At 44.6% G+C, this 21,082-nt stretch overlaps 2 protein-coding genes across 2 annotated transcripts in view; both read right to left on the minus strand.

Annotated features, from left to right (window-relative positions):
• LOC308676510 (histone H4) overlaps positions 1-21,082 on the minus strand; it is a gene marked incomplete at its 5' end in the record, with an annotated part of 198,724 nt that overhangs the window by 143,924 nt on the left and 33,718 nt on the right. The gene's annotated exons all lie outside the window — the stretch shown is intronic.
• LOC308676497 (urotensin-2 receptor-like) lies at positions 16,200-17,291 on the minus strand (the record flags this gene model as incomplete). Its single annotated transcript, XM_081342320.1, has 1 exon — positions 16,200-17,291. One exon carries the CDS (start codon positions 17,289-17,291, stop codon positions 16,281-16,283), a length of 1,011 nt encoding a protein of 336 aa, XP_081198446.1. The 3' UTR covers positions 16,200-16,280.

Below are 21,082 nucleotides of genomic sequence, written 5' to 3' on the forward strand. Positions count from 1 at the left end.
GGATTAATGGATAAACAGCTGGGAAAAAGTCAGAGAACTTTGTTTTTATATATGGTAACTACAGTGAGATTATTATATGCTCAAAAGTGAAAAGCTTGGCATTACTCGCAATGGAGGAAGGGTGGATGAAGATGTTGGAACTTACACAGATGACTAACCTGACTTCTTTGATTAGGAGAAAAAACATTTACATTTATGGCTGACTGGAAACCCCTTATTAGACTTATAGAAGCAGGGGAAAAAAATCAACTTTTGATTTGTAATTTTGATCATTAGAAAATATTAAAATAGAAAATAATAGAAGAAACAGGCTTTTTTGGTAACCATAGAGTAAGAGATAATTTTGTAATCATACTTGTATTTTAATAATTATACACACACACACATTCCCCCTATATATATATGTGTGTGTGTGTGTGTGTATAATTATACACACACACACACACACACACACACACATATATATATATATATATTCTCTTAGAAGTAATAATTTGCTCCTTGGCCAACTGCTACAAAGATGGAACTCTACAGCTTCAGAGTTCTGAAACTTAAAAATGACTGTGTGGGGAAAAAATGTTGTGGTTTCTAGATAGAGATTTGCTTGCTTTCCAAGTATTTTTACTTTTTCTGACGGGAAATTCAAGTTGAAACATCCATCCATCACTTTGCATTGCTGAAAATTCCAGGAAAATGGTGTGTGCAGAGGGATGCATGATCTTATTCCAGAAGGATTTCCAACGAACCTCAACAATAATATTAAAAAAAAATCAAAAGAATCTGTACTTAGGCTCTTTGCTGTAGCAGTGCAAATTTAAACCAGCAAAAATTTATTCCATTGATGGCCTGAAAGGTGATTCAAAATCCGCTTCAGCAAAATGTCTAAAAGCCTAAGTATCATTTTTTTTCCTTATTCTTTAAGAAAAGAATTGTGACAAAGGAAGAATTAGAAAGATACAGCAGCAAGAAAATCAATGCAAGCCAGAGGAGTGGAATTAGGAGTTTAATGGGTGTTTATAAAGGTGGTTTTCAAATACAAAAATCATAATAAATTTTCAATTCTTCAGAATAATTATTTCCAGAATAGAGAACTGCAGCAGTCCCAAAGCTAATGAAATAATTTATCAAATAGAAATGTGTGCTCTCTTCTAGAGTCATCTATTATTGTTCCAAAATAGCAATTGGGCAGGCTTTAGATACCAGAGAGATGCTATAAGCTAGTAGAGAAGAACTGGCCTAAATAAAAATTTCCTATTCCGAGAGTGTTATGGAAAATCTTAAAAATGCTGAACTCAGGGTCTCAGACCTTTTGTTAAATGACCATTTTGCCAGATTCTTAAGGAAACCTATGATAGTTACAAGGATTAAAAAAAATGCATTATTGTTTTCAGATAGTCCTCAACTCACAACCATTTGTTTAACAACTGTTTGTAGTTAAAGTGGCACGGCAAAAGTGAGTTATAATCAGTCCTTGGACTTACAACTAACCCCCCCCCCAGTCACGGAATCAAAATTCGGGCGCTTGGCAATCGGAATGTATTTATGGCGCTTGCAGTCTCCCAGAGTCAAGGGATCACCTGTTTGCGACCTTTCCTAAAGAACCACCGGCTTTGATCTTGGGAACGTAACTGCCTTCTTGACTTTTTTACCCGCTTGTGGTTTTCTCCAGACTTTGTTACACCTGGATGGAAAAACACCCAAACCACTAAGATTTTCGTCTAAGCTGGGAAGTCAAAAAAACATCCTGCTGGAATGCAGCGGTAAACCATTTCTGTATGACTGTACTGAAAGATTATTATATGAGAAAGAAGAAAATTAAATGGGCAATTCCATGAAGTTTCCAGAAGCTAAGCTCAGTGTGAAGGAGACTTTATTTTTAGAAGCCATATAAACATTAAACATTAATTGGCCTGTTGTTAACGGGCTTAACTCGTTATACCTGATCTTTCATGGGAAACTAGAGGAAAATCATGCCATGTTACTTGGCAGTGCGATGCTGGGAAATTCTAGGAGATGCATTCTGCACTGACATTCGGTAGAGTTGTGAATTGTCCAGCCTGAAATAAATCTATTATCTACCCCCACAATAAAAATTAAAAAGTAGACATTGAAACCAGCATGAAGTGTGCACTAAATGGCTGCTTAGAAGAGAGAGAGAAAAAAAATAAGGAACGATCCTTCTAAGTTGAGAAATTACAAGTAGTCCTCAACTTACGACCACAATTGAGCCCAAAATTTCTGTTGTTAAGTGAGACATTTGTTAAGTGATTCCTCCCCCCATTTTATGACCTTTTTTGCCAAAGTTGTTAAGTGAATCTGGCTTCCCCATTGATGTTGCTTGTGAGAAGGTTGCAAAAGGGGATCACATGACTTTGGGACACATCAACGGTCATAAATATGAATCAGTTGCTAAGCATCTGAATTTTGATCACATGGCCATGGGGATGCTGCAAAGGACATAACTGTGAAAAACGGTCGTAAGTTCTTTTTCCAGTGCCTTTGTAACTTTGGACGGTGACTAAACAAATTGTTGTAAGTCAAGGACTATCTGTATTTAGTCGATTTATTTCAACATAGATATGTCACGCATTCCATTTAGTTGCTCCGGACAGCTTACAAATGTTTCATTACAGTAAAATACAATCTAACAAACTGGTAAAAAGCAGCCTTTGTTTAAAAAATAATAATAATTCACCCCCTCCTAAACATCAGCAGGGTGGAGCCCAGCCACTACTCCAGTGCAAGTTGCTTCATAGTTTAGGATGTACCCAGGGAAAAGCAGAAATTGATGTTGAGATTAGAAATATTTCCAGCAGCCATTGAAGAAAATGTCTCCCGTTGAAGATTTAAGAGCCGAGGAAGGATTTCACTGAAATAGGGGGTTGATCAAGTGATCTGCACCCAAGTTAAGTATTATTTACCTTGTACAAAAGTCTAAAATTGTCCACCAGCTTGCACCAGAATTGATGAAGAAAACCTTCAATTTTCTGCTCTTCTGATGCTTACAAAACCGGTGTACATAAGCACCTGGAAGTTCTGTTTTAGATCAGGTGATAAGCCTCTGTAAGTGGCTACAGATGTTCAGCTTTTGCCTTAGCCAGGAAATATTTAACAAAAGAACCTTGTGCTACATTTTCATCAAAAAGTATGTCTTTTTTTCATTGAGCATGGATTAAGAAGATATAGAACAGGAGAAAAGTTCAGACGAAGCACTCAAGATACATTTCTTCAATCCTTAAAGGCAGAAAAGTCTCATTAAAGTGAAAAACAGCAGCATTAGTTATAAAAGACAAGAATTGGGACTGAAGACAATGGAGAATTCATTTTCCCAATCTGAAATTCTTCCCTACTAGTTCCAGATCACAAGCTAAGCCACTTTGAACCCCAGATATGACGGTCTTACGCCTGTCATAAATTTATGCTCATCTTTTGCTTCAGTCGTGCAATTTCTTGTCTTGTTCTATCGTTTTATGCATTGCGATGTCTTCAGCATTCCCTGTGTATCTTACATTCAGAACAAAGCAAATCCTGTTTTTAAATTCTGCTGGATTGTAATTATCATTAGCACAGAGTCAAGTTCACATTTTAGCTCATTTAAACAGCACCACTACAGCCAAACATGAATACGGAATCCAATCCTGCTGCTACAATATACTGAGCTCACAATAGGAACAATTTAGCTGCGGGGAAAAGAATTTTATGTACAAATTATTTATTTATTTATTTATTTATTTTATTACATTTATATACCGCCCTTTCCCGGAGGACTCAGGGCAGTTTACAGGGAATTAAAAACCAAAAATACAAAAGTTAAAACCAGTTTAAAAAAGATTACATTTATCCCTGTACAAATAAAACCCCAATTAAAATAAATTAATCCTCAGCCTGGGCCAGAGAGCTCGAAGAGCCAGGTCTTCAGGCCCCGGCGGAATGAACGGAGGTCGGGGGCAGTCCTCAGCTCCACTGGCAGCTGGTTCCAGAGGGCAGGCGCCCCCACTGAGAAGGCCCTATCCCTGGGTGTTACCCGCCGGCAATCTCTTACCGGTGGGACCCTGAGAAGACCCTCCCTGTGGGAGCGCACTGGACGAAGGGAACTTGATGCTGGCAGCAGGTGTTCCCTCAAATACCCCGGACCCAAGCCATGTAGGGCTTTATAGGTAATGACCAGCACCTTGAATTTCACCCGGAGGGCAACCGGAAGCCAATGCAGCTCGCGGAGTAGAGGTGTTACATGGGAGTATCGGGAGACCCCCATTACAACTCGCGCGGCCGCATTCTGCACCAGTTGAAGCCTCCGAGTGGTCCTCAAGGGCAGCCCCATGTAGAGAGCGTTGCAGTAGTCCAAACGGGAGGTCACGAGCGCATGAGTAACTGTGCGTAGGGCATCTCGGTCCAGATAGGGACGCAACTGGCGCACCAGGCGAACCTGGGCAAAAGCCCCCCTGGTCACGGCTCCTATATGGTCTTCAAAATTGAGTCGTGAATCCAGGAGGACGCCCAAGTTGCGAGCCCTATCAACGGGGGGTAACACCTCACCCCCCATCGTTAGAGATGGAATAGTCTGGTTGACCCGAGATGCCGATATGCACAGCCACTCAGTCTTGGCGGGATTGAGACGAAGCCTGTTTCTCCCCATCCAGACCTGGACCGCCTCCAGGCACCGGGACATCACGGCGAGGGCATCACTAGGTTGGTTCGGGGTGGAAAGAAAAAGTTGGGTATCATCAGCGTACTGATGATACCCCACCCCGAAACCACGAATGATCTCACCCAGCGGCTTCATATAGATGTTGAACAAGAGGGGCGAGAGAACCGACCCCTGAGGAACTCCACAAATGAGAGGCCTCGGGGCGGATCTCTGCCCTCCCGTCAACACCGACTGCGAGCGGCCCAGGAGATAGGAGGAGAACCACCGTAAAACGGTGCCTCCCACTCCCAACCCCCTGAGACGCCGCAGCAGGATACCATGGTCGATGGTATCGAAAGCCGCTGAGAGATCTAATAGGACCAGGACAGAGGAGCAACCCCTGTCCCTAGCCCTCCAGAGATCATTCACCAGCGCGACCAATGCCGTCTCCGTGCTGTGTCCGGGTCTGAAACCCGATTGGTACGGGTCCAGATAATCAGTTTCCTCCAGGAACAGAGGAAGCTGATGCGCCACCACACTCTCAACAACCTTCGCCAAAAAGCGAAGGTTGGAGACTGGACGATAGTTATTTAAAACAGCCGGGTCCAAGGCCGGCTTCTTGAGGAGGGGTCTCACCACCGCCTCCTTCAAGGCGGCAGGGAAGACACCCTCCTTCAAAGAAGCAGTTATTACTGCATGGAACCAGCCTCGTGTCCTCTCCCGGGCCGCATAAGCTAGCCAGGAGGGGAACGGATCCAACAAACAGGTGGTGGTGCTCAGCCTCCCCATGATCCTGTCCACATCATCAGGGGAAACAGGGTCGAACTCAGTCCAGATAACATGCTCCAGACCGGTCCGGATCTGAGTGATTTTGTCCGCCAGATGATGACTAAACTCCTCGGCTCGTCCCCGCAAGGGATCCTCCCTCACCTCCTGGTTAAGGAGGGAGCGAGTTACACTAAACAGGGCGACCGGGCGATTATCTGCGGACGCGATAAGGGCAGCAAAGTAGTTAGACTTCGCCGTCCTTATCGCCGCAAGATAAGACCTTATAAAGGTACTTAACTGCAGTCGGTCAGATTCGGATCGGCTGGACCTCCAACCGCTCTCTAGACCTCGTCTCCGACGCTTCATCTCCCGGAGCTCCACAGAGAACCATGGAGCCCAGCGGGATCTGCGCCGGGTCAGAGGTCGCAAGGGTACAACGCAGTCAAGTGCCCCGGCAGCCGCCCTTTCCCAGGCATCCACCAGAGCATCGACTGGCCTGTGGGTAAGGGTGATGGGTATAGGCCCAAGCGCCCTCTGGAACCATTCCGGGTCCATTAGGCGCCTGGGGCGGAACCACCTGGTCGGTCCGCAGCCCAGCGGCGGGGGGGTGGCATAACGGAAAACCAGCCGCAGGAGGTAATGATCTGACCATGACAGGGGGCTGATGGTTGGTGAACCCCCTCCCAGATCATCCAACCACTGTCCAGATAGGAACACCAGGTCGAGAGTATGATCCCCCACATGAGTCGGGCCCTCAATAACTTGGGTCAGGCCCATGGCCGTCATGGAGGCCATGAACTCCCGAGCTAACTCAGACGACCCTCCCAGTGACGGCAGGTTGAAGTCACCCAGGACTATAAGCCTGGGGAACTCCACCGCCAGCCCTGAGAGAGTGTCGAGCAGCTCGGGCAGGGCTGTTGCTGTTAGATGATTAGTGCCAGCCATTGGCAGTTCCCCAAAAAGGTCATCAGATGGAGGCAAAGAGGCTTCTTTGCTTCTACTGATGAGCCAAGGGTCCCAGACCCGACAGCCCCATTGGTGAGAGAGTTTTATGGTCAGGGAGGGACCAAGACCCCCCATAAATACCTCTGCACGAGGGGCTGTTCTTTGTTCTAGTTCTAGTCTCCATTTCTCTTCTAGTTCCAGTTCTCCTCTCCTAGCTCTTAGTCTTTCTGTTTTAGTCATGTAATGCTAGCTTGTTTTGTTTTATTTTATTTCTCTCTCACATGCAGGCATGAATGCTTTCATGCCAAGTATTTCTTTCTCTTTGATCTATCATTGAATAAAGCTAATATGATTGCATCTCTGCGTGATGCCTTTGCTTGGAAGCTCCTTTAACGATTCATCGTGAGATCACCTCACAAGTTGGTAGCCAGAGGATGGTTTAAAGGAATGCTTCCAAGCCAGCCAGGACCTATCCAACAAGATGTCTGGAAGACCCGGCTCAAATCCACTTATAACAGATGGCAGGACTTATCCTATCGTGACCAGAAGTCATCGATCAAAGACGGCGTCCCTGCCTACATCCAAGACTTCAGTCCCTGAAGCAACCTCAGCTGCAGATGAAAGCACAAATGGCCTTCATCCCGTCAGAGGATCCAGCAGAGCGTCTAGGACCCCTTCACATGCCTCTTTACAACTGAACGCCACAGAGGAGAGCATAGAAGGTTTGCAGACTGCCCAAGACTGCTCAGATGCTGCAGAGACGGACCTGGCTGAAACCAAACGCCGCGTGAGTAAGCTGACTGCACAGGAACATGAAGAGCTGCTTAAAGAGATCTTTGCAATGCAGGGGAGGGGGGAGGCAGCCCAGGAAACCGCGCAGGAAGCCTCCGAACACGCGGTGAGTCTTTCCCTAGCGGCCACGAGGCCTCCAAATATGGCGCCCGCCACCCTTAGTGACCCCGGGACCCCAGGGCTTTTGGCGCGAACCCCCCCGCCCAGCTGTGAGCTACAGCTTCCTGGGGCAAGCGGAAACAAGATGGCTCCGCCCACATGGTCTGGAACAGGAAACAAGATGGCGGCCCCCATTAACCCCACACGGTCTAACAAAGACAAGACTTTTTTAAGTCTGGAAAGCCAGCAGTCCCTGGCATCCAGCCAAAATAGCCAGCAGTCCCTGGCATACAGCAGAAATGACATGCAATTCCTGGCACCCGGCCAAAGCAGCATGCTAATTCCTGAGTTCTCCCCACCACAAAGCCTAAAGTCCTATGATGGCGATGAGATCTGCCCAGCCGATACTAATACAAATACAAATGCAATTAAAACGGCCATCCAAGTCCTGACTACGGCCCTGGGGGCCAAGCAGACGTCGGGGGTGCCCACCCCCCCCCAAGGCCTCCCATCCTCTCCCCAGGGCCCAACTGCCAGGGGAAATCCAGCCTGCAGCCTCCCAACAATCAACCCCCGCGGCCTCCCACCTTTTCTTCAGGTCTTCAGGACCAGCAATGGGCTCCTCAGGGCAAACCAGGCAATGATGAAAATCCATGTGGCTGCTATTCTCGGGAGGATTCATCGCAGCAACTGCGAGCCGGCAAATCTGGGCTCCGCCCCCCCATGCCTCATGGGAAGAAGGGAGAAATCCTGAACAACACCCTCCCCCGGATCACATGGTTTCCGGGCACGCCCATCTGGAGTTACTAAATAGTCAAGAAAGGATTCCCTCCTCGACCACTAGAGGGACCCCTTTCACTGTGGGAACCCCTTTCCCTTTCCCTTTTATGTCAATGGACACTTCAGAAATTTTTGAAAGTGGGTCTGAAAAGGACTATATTCCAGCAGCAAATCTTCCAAACGATTTTAAAAAGCTACAACTGGGAGGGGAAAATTATAACAGTTGGAGTAAAGATATACAGCTATATCTCTTAAAGAATGGGACTCTACAAATGGTTCAGAAACCACCCCCTCCCCCATGGGGACGTCAAGAAGAGTGGCGACATTTGCAGGCTTACTCGACCCTGCTCAGTTCTCTGGATAATAACCTGTTCTCCAGCATTCCAGTGGGGCTCAGAGCTGATGAAGTGTGGCGGCTATTATACAATTTATTCAACAGCGATACCATTGGTTCCATCACCAGACTTACAACTGAGCTTTATACAACCAGACTGAGGTTTGGTGCCAGCATGCCTGAACATCTTGCAAAATTAAAGGCACTCAGGTCAGAATTGATATCCAGAGACTTTCCTGTAACTGATGTGAACATGGTTGCGATCATTTTTGCTTCCCTAGACAGGAGTTGGAGCAATTTCATTGTTTCACTCGAAGCGGTCAAGAGGGAAAACATAAATCTGTCCTACCTCACAGGAAGACTGATCGAAGAGGATAGAAGGAGACGAGATGCCGGAGAATACGCCAGAGTCACCACTCAGCAAGCCAGAAAGGGGCGCCACAACTCAGAGCAAATTAATGCTCTGCTTAAATGTTTCATCTGTGGCTCTGAGGAGCACCTCAAGAAAGACTGCCCCCATCAACATCAAGCCCCTAAACGTGGTCCCAATCAAGTAAGAGGCAAGGGGCAAGGAAGGGGGCGTGGCAGGGGCAAGGGAAATTTTCTGCATACTTGTTCCCTCACCCCCACAACAAAGTCTGATAGCTCCACTGACTTATGGTTACTGGACTCTGGAGCTTCTTCTCACATTACTAATATGAGTCAAGGTTTTAAAAGGTTAAAGAAAATTAACTCATCTGTCAAAGTGGCAAATGGAGATACTGCTTCAGTTGTTGGTGAGGGGTTTGTTTCTGTACCTGGTCTTGGAAAAGTGGAAGGTGTTTTGCATGCTCCTTCCATAGCCAACAACCTATTAAGCATTACCAAATTGTGTGACGATGACAAAGTGGAAGTTTTATTTTGCAAGGGGGGAGGTCATGTCACCCGGAACCAGAAGATCATTGGAAATATTACAATCATAAACGGCTTACCATATTTTTCTCCGAAACCACCACAGCCTGCCCCAAGGCTTTCCAAGGGCAGTGTGGGCAAGGAGCCTGAATCTCAGCAGGCACCTACAGCACCACTCAAAGCAACTAGAGCCAAGAGGGTGTCAATGGGGAAGCCGATTCACAATAAGTGCGTCCACCTCATGCACAGAAGGCTAGGACATGCAAGCTTCCCTGTAGTTAAAAAGATGGGAGAATTTGCTGAGGGAGTCCAGCTCAAGGACTGTGACGTATTTCTGGACTGTGCCATTTGCAAGAAAACAAAGAGGAAGGCTGCCCCGACCTCAAAGGTGTCATTACGTAAGACTCAATACCCATACCAACTAGTACATGTTGACCTAGTTGGGCCTTTTACACCATCCCTAGGAAAGAAAAAGTATTTTCTCACTGCCGTTGATGATTTTTCACGATACGGCCACGTGTATACTCTCACAGAAAAATCTGAAGCCTTTGACGCCATAAAGTCACTGTACAACTTCGTAGAGACCCAGTACAAGACCAAGATCGCACAATTGCAGAGCGATCGCGGGGCTGAGTTCATGTCTCAGAAGTTCCAGGACTGGGTAAGGCGTAAGGGCATCCGCCATTTTCTAACTGCACCATTCACCCCTTCGCAAAATGGTGTAGCTGAGAAAAGAAATGGAATCCTGCAAACCATGATGCGTAGTCTGATTGCAGACGCAGGTGTCGCAGAATCATACTGGGGAGAGGCGGTCCATTATGCCAATTACACCTTAAACCGCACCTGGAGCAGTGTTGTGAACCAGACCCCATATTTCCTGGTTCACGGTAGGAAACCAAATCTGGCACATTTGCGTGTTTTTGGTTCCTATGCATGGGTGCACATCCCCAAACAGCTGCGGAAGAAGGGGAGATCTGTTTCCCAGAGACTAAGGTTCTTGGGCTATGCTCCTGGCTCCAAGGCCTATCGTTTCCTGGGAGAAGGGGGCAGGCCTGTGACTTCCCAATCTGCCTCTTTCGAAGAGGATTCCAACTGGACTCAGATCCACTCAAATGATCTGAGCCCATATGCCAACCGACCCAGCAAAGGCACACCGACCACGACATCACCTGAGACGACCACATACCCTGCCACCGACGAAAGTGAGGAACAAGACGAAGATGCGTCCAGTCCCATGGAGGAAGACACGCCGTCTTCACCCCCAGCGACACCTCAGAGACCCGCGGAAGAAAAGAGCGGTGAGTGGCAGAAGGTAAGGAGGTCAAAGCGGTCCAACAAAGGGGTCCCGCCAAAGAGAATTGACATTGGCCACATCGCGTCTGTCAACAGCGTTGTGGTCACCCCAAAATCCTTCTCTGACATCCAGGAGCTGCCCATCGAGGAGCAGGAGAAATGGCAGCTCGCGATGGAGAAGGAGATGCAGAGCTTAAAACAACTCAAGGTCTTCACCCCCCAGCAACCTCCAAAGGAGAGGAAAGTCATTGGCACAAGGTGGGTTTACAAAGCCAAACCACTTGCCAATGGCCTCTACCTATATAAGGCCTGTTTGGTAGCCCAGGGCTTCGCTCAGCGTTACATGGAGGACTACTCGGAGACTTACTCTCCAACCGTCCGGGCAGAGAGCGTCAAGGCCGCCCTCGTGACTGCAGCCGCTCTGGGAAAAGAAGTCTTCCAATTCGACATCCAGACGGCTTACCTCCACGCCAACTTGGACCGGCAGATCTACGTGAGGGCTCCTCCTGGCTACCAGCAAGAAGGGGGAAATACATGGTTGCTTCACAAAGGGTTATATGGCCTCAAGCAGTCAGAGAAATTATGGTATGACTGTCTTAGAAAGAGTTTAGAACGAGTTGGTTTCTCAGCATCTCATGCAGATCAATGTGTTTTTACACGCAATTCCAAGGGAACCACAGAACGGGTGTTAGTTTATGTGGACGACCTATTATATGTAGGGCCTAACAAGAAAGGGTGTGATGAATTTGCCAAGGCCCTGGAAGAAAAATTTACTCTGAAGTCTTTGGGGCGGGTTGACAAGTACTTGGGTGTGCATATTTTGGCCACTAAAGGGGGGTTCGCTCTATCTCAAAAAGAAAAGATAGAGGAATTACTGGCCAAATGCAAAATGACAGAATCTAATCCTACGCATAGCCCAATGCAAAGCGACTTTTACAACCACACCCATAAGGACGGTCCTGAGTTCACAGATAACACGCTTTACAGATCTGTGATTGGCTCCTTGCTATACATCAGCAATTGGAGCAGACCTGACATAGCTTTAGCTGTGAATCTATTGTCCAGGCACGTGGAACACCCAAAGGAATTCCACTGGACTGCTGTTAAAAGGGTGCTTAGATACCTAAAGGGCACAGCTGATGCTCTCCTTATGCTAGAACCAGAGAAGGGGAAGACGGCCCAGCTCTCCGCTTACTCAGACGCAGACTGGGCTGGCGACACCAAAACTAGACGGAGCACTTCTGGTTTCCTCATATTGCTAAATGGCTGCCCAATACATTGGCATGTCAGGCAGCAAAAATTTATTTCTTGCTCCACGGCCGAGGCTGAATATGCCAGCCTGTCAGACACGGCCAACGATTTGACTTGGTTCAATGAACTGATAACAAGCATCTGGGCATCTCCCCCTCTGCCCATCCAAATTCTAGAGGACAACACTGCCGCAATTGCAATCTCGGAGGCTTATGCAGTAGGATCTAGATCTCGCCACATAGACATACGCTATAAAAATGTCAGGCAGCTTACCAAAAAGGGTTTTATACATGTTGAGCACTGTAATACAGCTGACCAGATAGCTGATCTGTTTACCAAGCCTGTTCCCATTGACCGGCACAACCTTCTGTGTAAGCGTTTGTGTTTGGCCTTCTGAATGTTTTCATGCATGTCTATGACACCTGCTCACCCCTCACATACATTCACTGGTCCCTGTCATTGGCTGGCAAGAAGGGGAATTGTTAGATGATTAGTGCCAGCCATTGGCAGTTCCCCAAAAAGGTCATCAGATGGAGGCAAAGAGGCTTCTTTGCTTCCACTGATGAGCCAAGGGTCCCAGACCCGACAGCCCCATTGGTGAGAGAGTTTTATGGTCAGGGAGGGACCAAGACCCCCCATAAATACCTCTGCACGAGGGGCTGTTCTTTGTTCTAGTTCTAGTCTCCATTTCTCTTCTAGTTCCAGTTCTCCTCTCCTAGCTCTTAGTCTTTCTGTTTTAGTCATGTAATGCTAGCTTGTTTTGTTTTATTTTATTTCTCTCTCACATGCAGGCATGAATGCTTTCATGCCAAGTATTTCTTTCTCTTTGATCTATCATTGAATAAAGCTAATATGATTGCATCTCTGCGTGATGCCTTTGCTTGGAAGCTCCTTTAACGATTCATCGTGAGATCACCTCACAGTTGCCACACAGCCGGGCGCCAGGTATGTGAGCAACAAGCCCAACTGAGCCCGAGGACCACATCTCAAGAGGAGGGATTCACTCCCGGCCATCTGGAAAATGGTGGCCTCCCGCGGGCACAGAGTCTCCCGAACAACCACTTCCACCCCACCACCCCTGCCCTGAGCCCGTGGCTGGTGTAGCACCCGGAAACCTGGAGGGCATAACTCGGTCAGAGGCACCCCTCCCTCCGAGCCCAACCAAGTTTCCGTAATGCACACCAGATCCGCACATTCCTCCTCGATCAGATCATGAATGAGGGGAGCTTTGTTAACGACGGATCTAGCGTTAAAATAGACCAGCCTGAGCTCAGGGACCTGATCACCCTCATCCCCAGGTAAGAGGGTGCTAACCGGAGGGTCGGAGCGCGCCACCGCTCGAAGATAGCGGGGGCGCGATCCCGGGTGTTGATATGGCCCTCCGTGCAACCACCTGCTGCCATTCCCTATCGTCGTGGGGATTTGAAGCCCCACCCCAACATTCACAGAACCAGCAGCCACCTCCCCCGACCCCGTCCCGTCAGGACCCCTAACAGGCCCAGACTGAGTGCCGGTTAAAGATTCCCTCCCCACCCTCCTACCCCTCCCCCTCCCTAACCTTTTAAAATAACCGGCTAAAAATTTTATCAGGGGCCTCTTAGCACGTCTCAACTCGAGGCCCCTATCTAGGCCCAGCCAGATAGTTATTATGTCATTTATTAATTGGCATACCATATTATAATACATTTTAAAAGTAAAAATAATAGTATTAAATATGTTCCTATTTGTCTGCAGTACCAAACTGTTTTATCTCTATTTCTGTCTCTATTTCTGTCTCTATTTCCATCTCCTTCCTTCCTTCCTTCCTTCCTTCCTTCCTTCCTTCCTTCCTCCCTCGCTCCCTCCCTCCCTCCCTTCCTTCCTTCCTTCCTTCCTTCCTTCCTTCCCTCCCTCTTTTTCTTTCTTTCTTTCTTTCTTTCTTCTTCCTTCCTTCCTTCCTTCCTTCCTTCCTCCCTCCCTCCCTCCCTTCCTTCCCTCCCCTCCCTCCTTCTTTCTTTCTTTCTTTCTTTCTTTCTTTCTTTCTTTCTCTTTCTTTCTTTCTTTCTTTCTTTCTTTCTTTCTTTCTTTCTTTCTTTCTTTCTTTCTTCTTCCTTCCTTCCTCCCTCCCTCCCTCCCTCCCTCCCTCCCTTCTTTCTTTCTTTCTTTCTTTCTTTCTTTCTTTCTTTTTCTTTCTTTCTTTCTTCTTCCTTCCTTCCTTCCTTCCTTCCCTCCCTCCCTCCCCCTCCCTCTTTCTTTCTTTCTTTCTTTCTTTCTTTCTTTCTTTCTTTCTTTCTTTCTTTCTTCCTTCTTCCTTCCTTCCTTCCTTCCCTCCCTCCCCCTCCCTCTTTCTTTCTTTCTTTCTTTCTTTCTTTCTTTCTTTCTTTCTTTCTTTCTCTTTCTTTCTTTCTTTCTTTCTTTCTTTCTTTCTTTCTTTCTTTCTTTCTTTCTTTCTTTCTTATAAATATCTAACTAGCTATCATCTATCTATCATCTATCTAACTTTAAGGGGAAAAAAGATTACTGCAGTGAACAAATGCTTTTAATGGGTATATATATAACTTGGGCAATGTGTGCTTGATCTTAGCACACCTTAGCACCATATTATATTAGCTAATCTAGAAAATGATTTAACCAGCGGAAAAAAAATGGAAAGAAACATTTTTTAAATTTGCTCAAGAATTTCAACAGACTTACTCTCATCTGAAATCACAATACCTTGTATTCTAACACAGATGTAAGTCCTATATAAACTCAGTATGATTGTTTTCCACGTAAGTGAGGGTAGAATTAGACTCTGTATTCAGTAATGTATTATTACTGAAAATAACAAATTAAAAGTGGGATTTTTATTTTCTGGGGTGCACCTATCTCAATATAAATCTTTGAAAGTTCAAAAGAAAACTCATATTTTCTTGTTAGCGACAATTTAGGACTTGGATTGCTTATTTATGGGAACGAATTTGTTGGAAGCTGAAATTGTAGAGACTTACTTTGGATATTTAAGAACAAGAACTTAGCAAAGCATTTCAGACAAAGTGCACAATTTTAGTTCCTTTCCCAAATTGATATTTTCAGTATTTTAAAGAGTCATTGTGGACAATAAACAGTCCAGACTGCCTAACGAGAAAGACAATTGTGTGACACTCATAATGAAATTAATTATGATAATAAAGAGGAAATTGATGTTGTATTAATGCACTATTGTCAAAAGATATGTTCATTACAACACATATTCATTACTTTGAATTTGTTAGAGCAGCCAAAAAGTTTGATTTTGAGAAATTCAAAATTAGTAGAGGATCATTTTTTTCTATTTGTAACTAAGAAAAAAATTGTCCTCAGAAGTCTGTATATGAATGTGTGATATAAACCCTTGAAAAATATCAGACATGGAACTTGTAATTTTATGATACACAATACTGTTAAAATATTTTTCTGTGTGTATTCAAATAGGTTCGCTATTAAAATTTTCTAATCCTAATTACACAATTACACAATGACTAAAAATCATGTATATATTGCACATACATTTTAGAAAACTGCTAAATGTATTTCTAGGTAAATTTCTAGGTGATAATATTGACAGATTTCCTATCACTTCCATAAACCAGGGTCTATTCTCTGAATTCATTTTAGAAATCACTTTACATTACCTTATTTTATTTTATTATTGAAGGAAGAATTTTGAAAATAAAATTGGCAGCATCTTTTTGTGATGAACTGTAAGTTTGGTTATGATCCCTTTTTTAATTAAAAAAAATCCCTATTATTTTGCAATCTGGGATCTAATTGTGGGCTTGAAAAAAAAGAAACTTATGGCAATTAAGGAATTAAATGGTTTTCAATTGAACTGGACAGTTTTATCATATGGATGGGATGCAAATGCTACAATTGATTACTAATTAATTATCCATCCTCTTTTTATTGTGAAGTTGACTCCTATTTTCTATAACCTGATTTCTTACAACCACGACTCCCCTTTCAACATGACTTTGATAGCGGTGGATCTTTTCTGATCCAGAGACTATGGAGGCAGGACAGTTACCGTAGTTAGGTTGGGATAAATCTCTACAATGGGGGCAGAGGAGAAATTTACGAAGCAGCATGGATAAAGAGAGGCCAGATCATCTCTTCCTAGTTACCTTTTACATAGCAAGAGTTATTTCCCCCAGGGGAAAAATCACTAAATTGATTTGGAAAGTGTCTAGAATAAGAGGAAAACCTGGCATGTATGCCAATTGTTAATGAGGCAATTAATATGGTTTCTCCGTTCTGCATTACAAATTCTAATCCACTTGAGAATTAGCATTTATATTGATATTTATATTGATCAGCCTAATGGGCATGCTAGCTGGGCCCTTCTCTTGACTTCCAGATGCTTTGCAAGGATGATCAGGTTGTGATCCCAAACATCTGAAAAATTACCCTAGTAGTTATAAGCCATGACTCTCTGAGCTCCTACCAGCTACTAGTAAGACTATCTCGGCCTTCCTCCAGCATCCCTCCTTGCTTACCTGTATCTCAGGTGCCTGTAGCCCCTTCCCTCTGAGACCCATTTCTGCTCCGGAGGCATTGCAGAAAGCCCCAGGAAGTCCCTCGTTGGTGTCTACGTAGGTATTCACGGTAGTTGCGTGTGAGCAGAGTGTAGAGGAAAGGGTTGATGCAGCTGTTGCCGTAGGTCAAGCAGGTCACCAGATGATTGACAGAGATCTCCGTGTGGATGGGCAGGTGGACTGCCGAGGGGCAATACAGGGGAAGGAGTTGCCAGATCCAAAAGGGCAAATAACAGGCCCAAAAGGCCAAGACAATCACAAGGATGAGGAGGAAGACACGGTTCTTAGGGGAGCGTCCCAGGCCTCCACGGGTCTGTGACTGCCAGTAGCTTCTTGCCAGGCGCCAGTAGAGTGACCCAATTACTATCCCAGGCGCCACTATGCTGGTGCCAAAAAGGATGCTCAGGTAGACTTTGTATTGCTCCTCACTCCAGGTGGGGGAGCAGAGGCGACGCACCCCAGCTCCACTCCCCATTGTACGTTCCTCCTGGTGGATCATGACCATCATGGGGAGGGCCAGAGCAAAGGACAGGAGCCAAACAGCAATGGCCAGCGGTCGGCTGCATCGCCGCGCACGGCTGGCAGCCTGGAACGGGTGCACCACAGCCGTATAGCGCTCACAGCTCATCAGAGTCAGCAAGAAGATGCTGGCATGCATAGTGAGGAGGTCTAGGCTGAGCAGAATCCGGCAGCCAGCCTCCTCAAAAGGCCAGTCCTTCGCCAGCCCATTGTGAACAATGAAGGGGGCCGTCAAGAGATACAAAAGGTCAGCCAAAGCTAGGTTAATTAGGTGGACCTGCAGAGAGGAGGCAGAGGCAGAGGCCCGCACGACCGCCAGAGCATAGAGGTTGCCGGCCACCCCGGTAATACACATCAGACTCAAGACAGCTCCCAGGACTGCTGCTGATTCGTGTCCGTCCGATGAGGAGCTGTTGCCTAGCAGTAGCCAGGAAGAAAAGTTTGTTGAGGACGTCATCATGAGGAAATGGTCCAAGGTAAGCTGCTGGGAAGAATTTTTTAACATTCTAGTCCTCAGGAGAGAAATTAAGGAAAGCGTACTAGATGCCCATCAATCTCTATTTCTACTTATCAGTTAAGTTGAATATCAAAGTCTATATCAGATCACCTCTTTGTCTCCCTACAGTTTGGTCTACTGCTCCATCTATAAGTCTATCTGTTTTCCTTCTGATCCTTCCCATTCGTTTTTTTGCTCCATCTTACTGCTGTATTAAAAAAAAATTCGGTTTGAGGTTGTAAAGGATATTTTTGGGAGGGTAACTTCCCCCCCATCTCTCTTGTATCTGAGGCATATGGTCACTGCTTTGAATCTAGACATGAAGAAGCTTTTTCTTCTGATCCACCTTCCCTTCTTCTCTTACTCTATACTCTCAGCGTCGGTGATGGCGCGCAAGGTCTCCTGTGTGTGAAGAGGATCTGTGTGTATCTGTCTGGGTTTGCAAATTCTCTTCTCTTACATTCTTCGCACCCTGTTGGGGTTGAACCTTGGTGCAGCCCCTGTCTATTTTGAGGAGCCTGTTTATTTCAACCCTGAGGTGGGATTTTGACAGCACGTCAGCAACAGGGGCTAAGGGGCGGGTGCTGGGATGACATTCAGGGGTCTGATTGGTCTGGAGATGGTGACAGACAGAATTTTTCCCCACCTCCGCCACCCCAAACAGACATACACACAGGGTCCAACTCCCTGCTGGCATAATTATACAACTTTCCATGGAATGATGCCAACCATGAGAAAGAAAAAATAACCAAGAGATAGAAAGACAGAAGGGGACTGTATTGATCAATGGACAAAAGGAACTCACAAATGCAGACACAGAAAGACAGACCTTAGATGAAAAGGAGTGAAATGAAAATGACCCATGCCTTTTCATCCGTTTCCTACACTAGAATAAGGTGATGGCAACAGACAGCCCTTCCGTAGCCTTGCTGTGGATTTTGTTTTCATGTTGATCCCCTTTAATCATAGTCCCGCCATTAAATCATTTGCACATGTCAGATTTAATATTCATCCACCTTTCCTAGTTTAATCAAACTGTCAAGTCAACGATATTTAACCACAAACTGCCCACTACATCTAAGCTTAGTGAATTGTGTAAACCCCACCACACTGGGTAACATCTACAACAGTGCACAACTTATTGAACAGTACACACTGTTCAATAAGTTATATAATGAACAGAGAATCTGTATATTATATGTTACTTTTTGTGACTGTCAACAAGATAACACATTAAAATTTTTTTACTACCTCAACATTTTCAATAATGGTTTGGATCAAATTGGTAGTAGATATTCTTATCATATTTGCACATTATACAAAGTGAGATGGCGCAGTTAATAGTCTCAAAGATGGGCACCTATATTTAAAGGGATTTTGACTGAAAATAACAAAATGAAATTGCAAAGAAAGTTCTTCATCAGCAAAAAGAAATCAAACACAGGGAGATAGCATATGAGACATTTGACTTGGGAACATTATATACAAAAAGAATTGTGATATATATCTGTGATAGGTTTCCAGAAAAGGAAATGGATTTTAGGCAGCATGAATCAAATTATAGTTGTAAGCTGCCTTGAAGCTTCATAAAAAGAAAGGAGAATATATCAATTCCAAACAATAAAAAGAAAGGAGAATATATCAATTCCAAACAAATAAATACATGCATAATATACATTTCCAAATTTTGGAAGATAATAATGAAAGTAATAATTATTTTTATTTTATTTTAATCCCATTTATATCCCGCCCTTCTCCGAAGACTCAGGGCGGCTTACAATCTAAGCACAAATCAATGTGCTTAGCAATAGCCTTCATTCTATGTATATGCCTGCTTATTAGGGCATATTTTATATTTTTATATTTTATTATTTTATATTTTATATTTATTTTTATATTTTATTAGGGCATTTTTTACAAAGTCAGCTTATTGCCCCCAACAATCTGGGTCCTCATTTTACCTACATCAGAAGGATGGAAGGCTGAGTCAACCTTGAGCCTGGTGGGACTCGAACCTGCACTAATTGCAGGCAGCTGGTGTTACTTAAGGAGGCATTAGCCCACTGCTTCACCAAGGCATAGGGCATCTCATTTTAAAAAAGATTTAATGAAACTAAAACTGGTGCAAAAAACGGAAGGGAGGTTGGAAAATAAGTCCTAAAGAAATATTGAAAGAACTGGATTTATTTAGGCTCCAAAAAAAATGGTTTAGGCTATGGGTGATACGATTATCATAATACCTTTCAAGCATCCAAATGGATGCCTTGTAGAAGATCAAAAACAGTGGTCTGTTATTATCAAATGGAGAATGAATGTCCAATTACAGGTAGGTACATTCTGGTTGAATATTATTTATTTATTTTATTTTAATTCCATTTATATCCCGCCCTTCTCCGAAGACTCAGGGTGGCTTACAAGCTTAGCAGTAGCCTTCATTCTATGTATATGCCTGCTTGTTAGGGCTTTCACACACACCCCAAGCGGCATTATTACAAAGTCAGCTTAATTGCTGTTGTTGTTGGGGACTCCTAAAAGGAACAGCTGTTAATCAGCAGTACAATTTACTGGTTAGTTGGTAAGCTAATTTTCACTGAGGCTGTTCATAATCAGAGGTTGGACAATCATCTGCAAGAGATACAGGTAGTCCTCAACTTACAACAATTCCTTTAGTGACCTTTCAAAGTTACAATGGCACTGAAAAAAGCGACTTATGATCGTTTTTCACACTTAATGACCATTTCAGCATCCCCATGGTCACATGATCAAAATTTGGGTGCTTGGCAGGTGGCATGTATTTATGACAGCTGCACTGTCCCAGGGCCATCTGATCACCATTTGTAATCTTCCCAGCCGGCTTCCAACAAGCAGACTCAATGGGGGAGGCCAGATTTGCTTAATGATCATGTGATTTACTTTACAACTCCAGTAATTTGCTTAACAACTGTGACAAAAAAGGTCTTAAAAATGGGGCAAAACTGCCTTTCTTAGCCACTGAAATTTTGGGCCCCACTGTGGCTGTAAATCGAGGGCTACCTACACTGAGCAGATTATTACATTTAAATCAGTCCTTCCATTTCTGGAATATTTTGTGCAGCTATACAGAAGCAGAAGAAAGGCACAAGCTGCATTTACTTTATGCCTGTATCTGACAAAGCCGTGCTTGTAAGAGAGACGGCAGTTTCTTGGCTGTGAGTGAAACGCTGTGCAGATGTGAAATGTTTGCGGCAGCATGTTTTCAGTTAGGTGTCTCTCAGAATTTCACGCACATATTATTCCTGTTGGGTGTTTGAATGGCTATGCGCTTTACCACTGGTGTGTTTTGTTGGTGTGGGTGAACTTGCTATTCAGAAGCAGACATCTAGCGACCAAACCAACAAATAAAACTTGTATTTGTAACACACTCTCCACGAGGGCACGCTCCAATCACAATGTTACAAAATGAACCAATAAGAATCCAACAGCAGTTAAAATTATACAAAGAAAATAAAACCAGGTGGAATATATTGAAAATTGGAGTGAACATAATAACACTGTACAATTAAAATATTCTAAACCTACCGTCCACCTGGCTTTACTAATAAGATTTACAGCAAAACAGACCTATCACTGTTCTTAGCCTTCTGTTCATGGTCACTTCCATCTCTTTATTGAATAAGTAGATTTTCAGATCCTTCTGAAAGACCCGGGGGATGGCAGTTGGAATCTGTCATCCAATGCATTAAGCCACTCTCCCATTGTGTGTTGCTGTTTTGTGA

The sequence above is a fragment of the Vipera berus genome (genome assembly GCF_964194415.1).
Source record: "Vipera berus genome assembly, chromosome: W".
Classification (NCBI taxonomy): Eukaryota; Metazoa; Chordata; class Lepidosauria; order Squamata; family Viperidae; genus Vipera; species Vipera berus.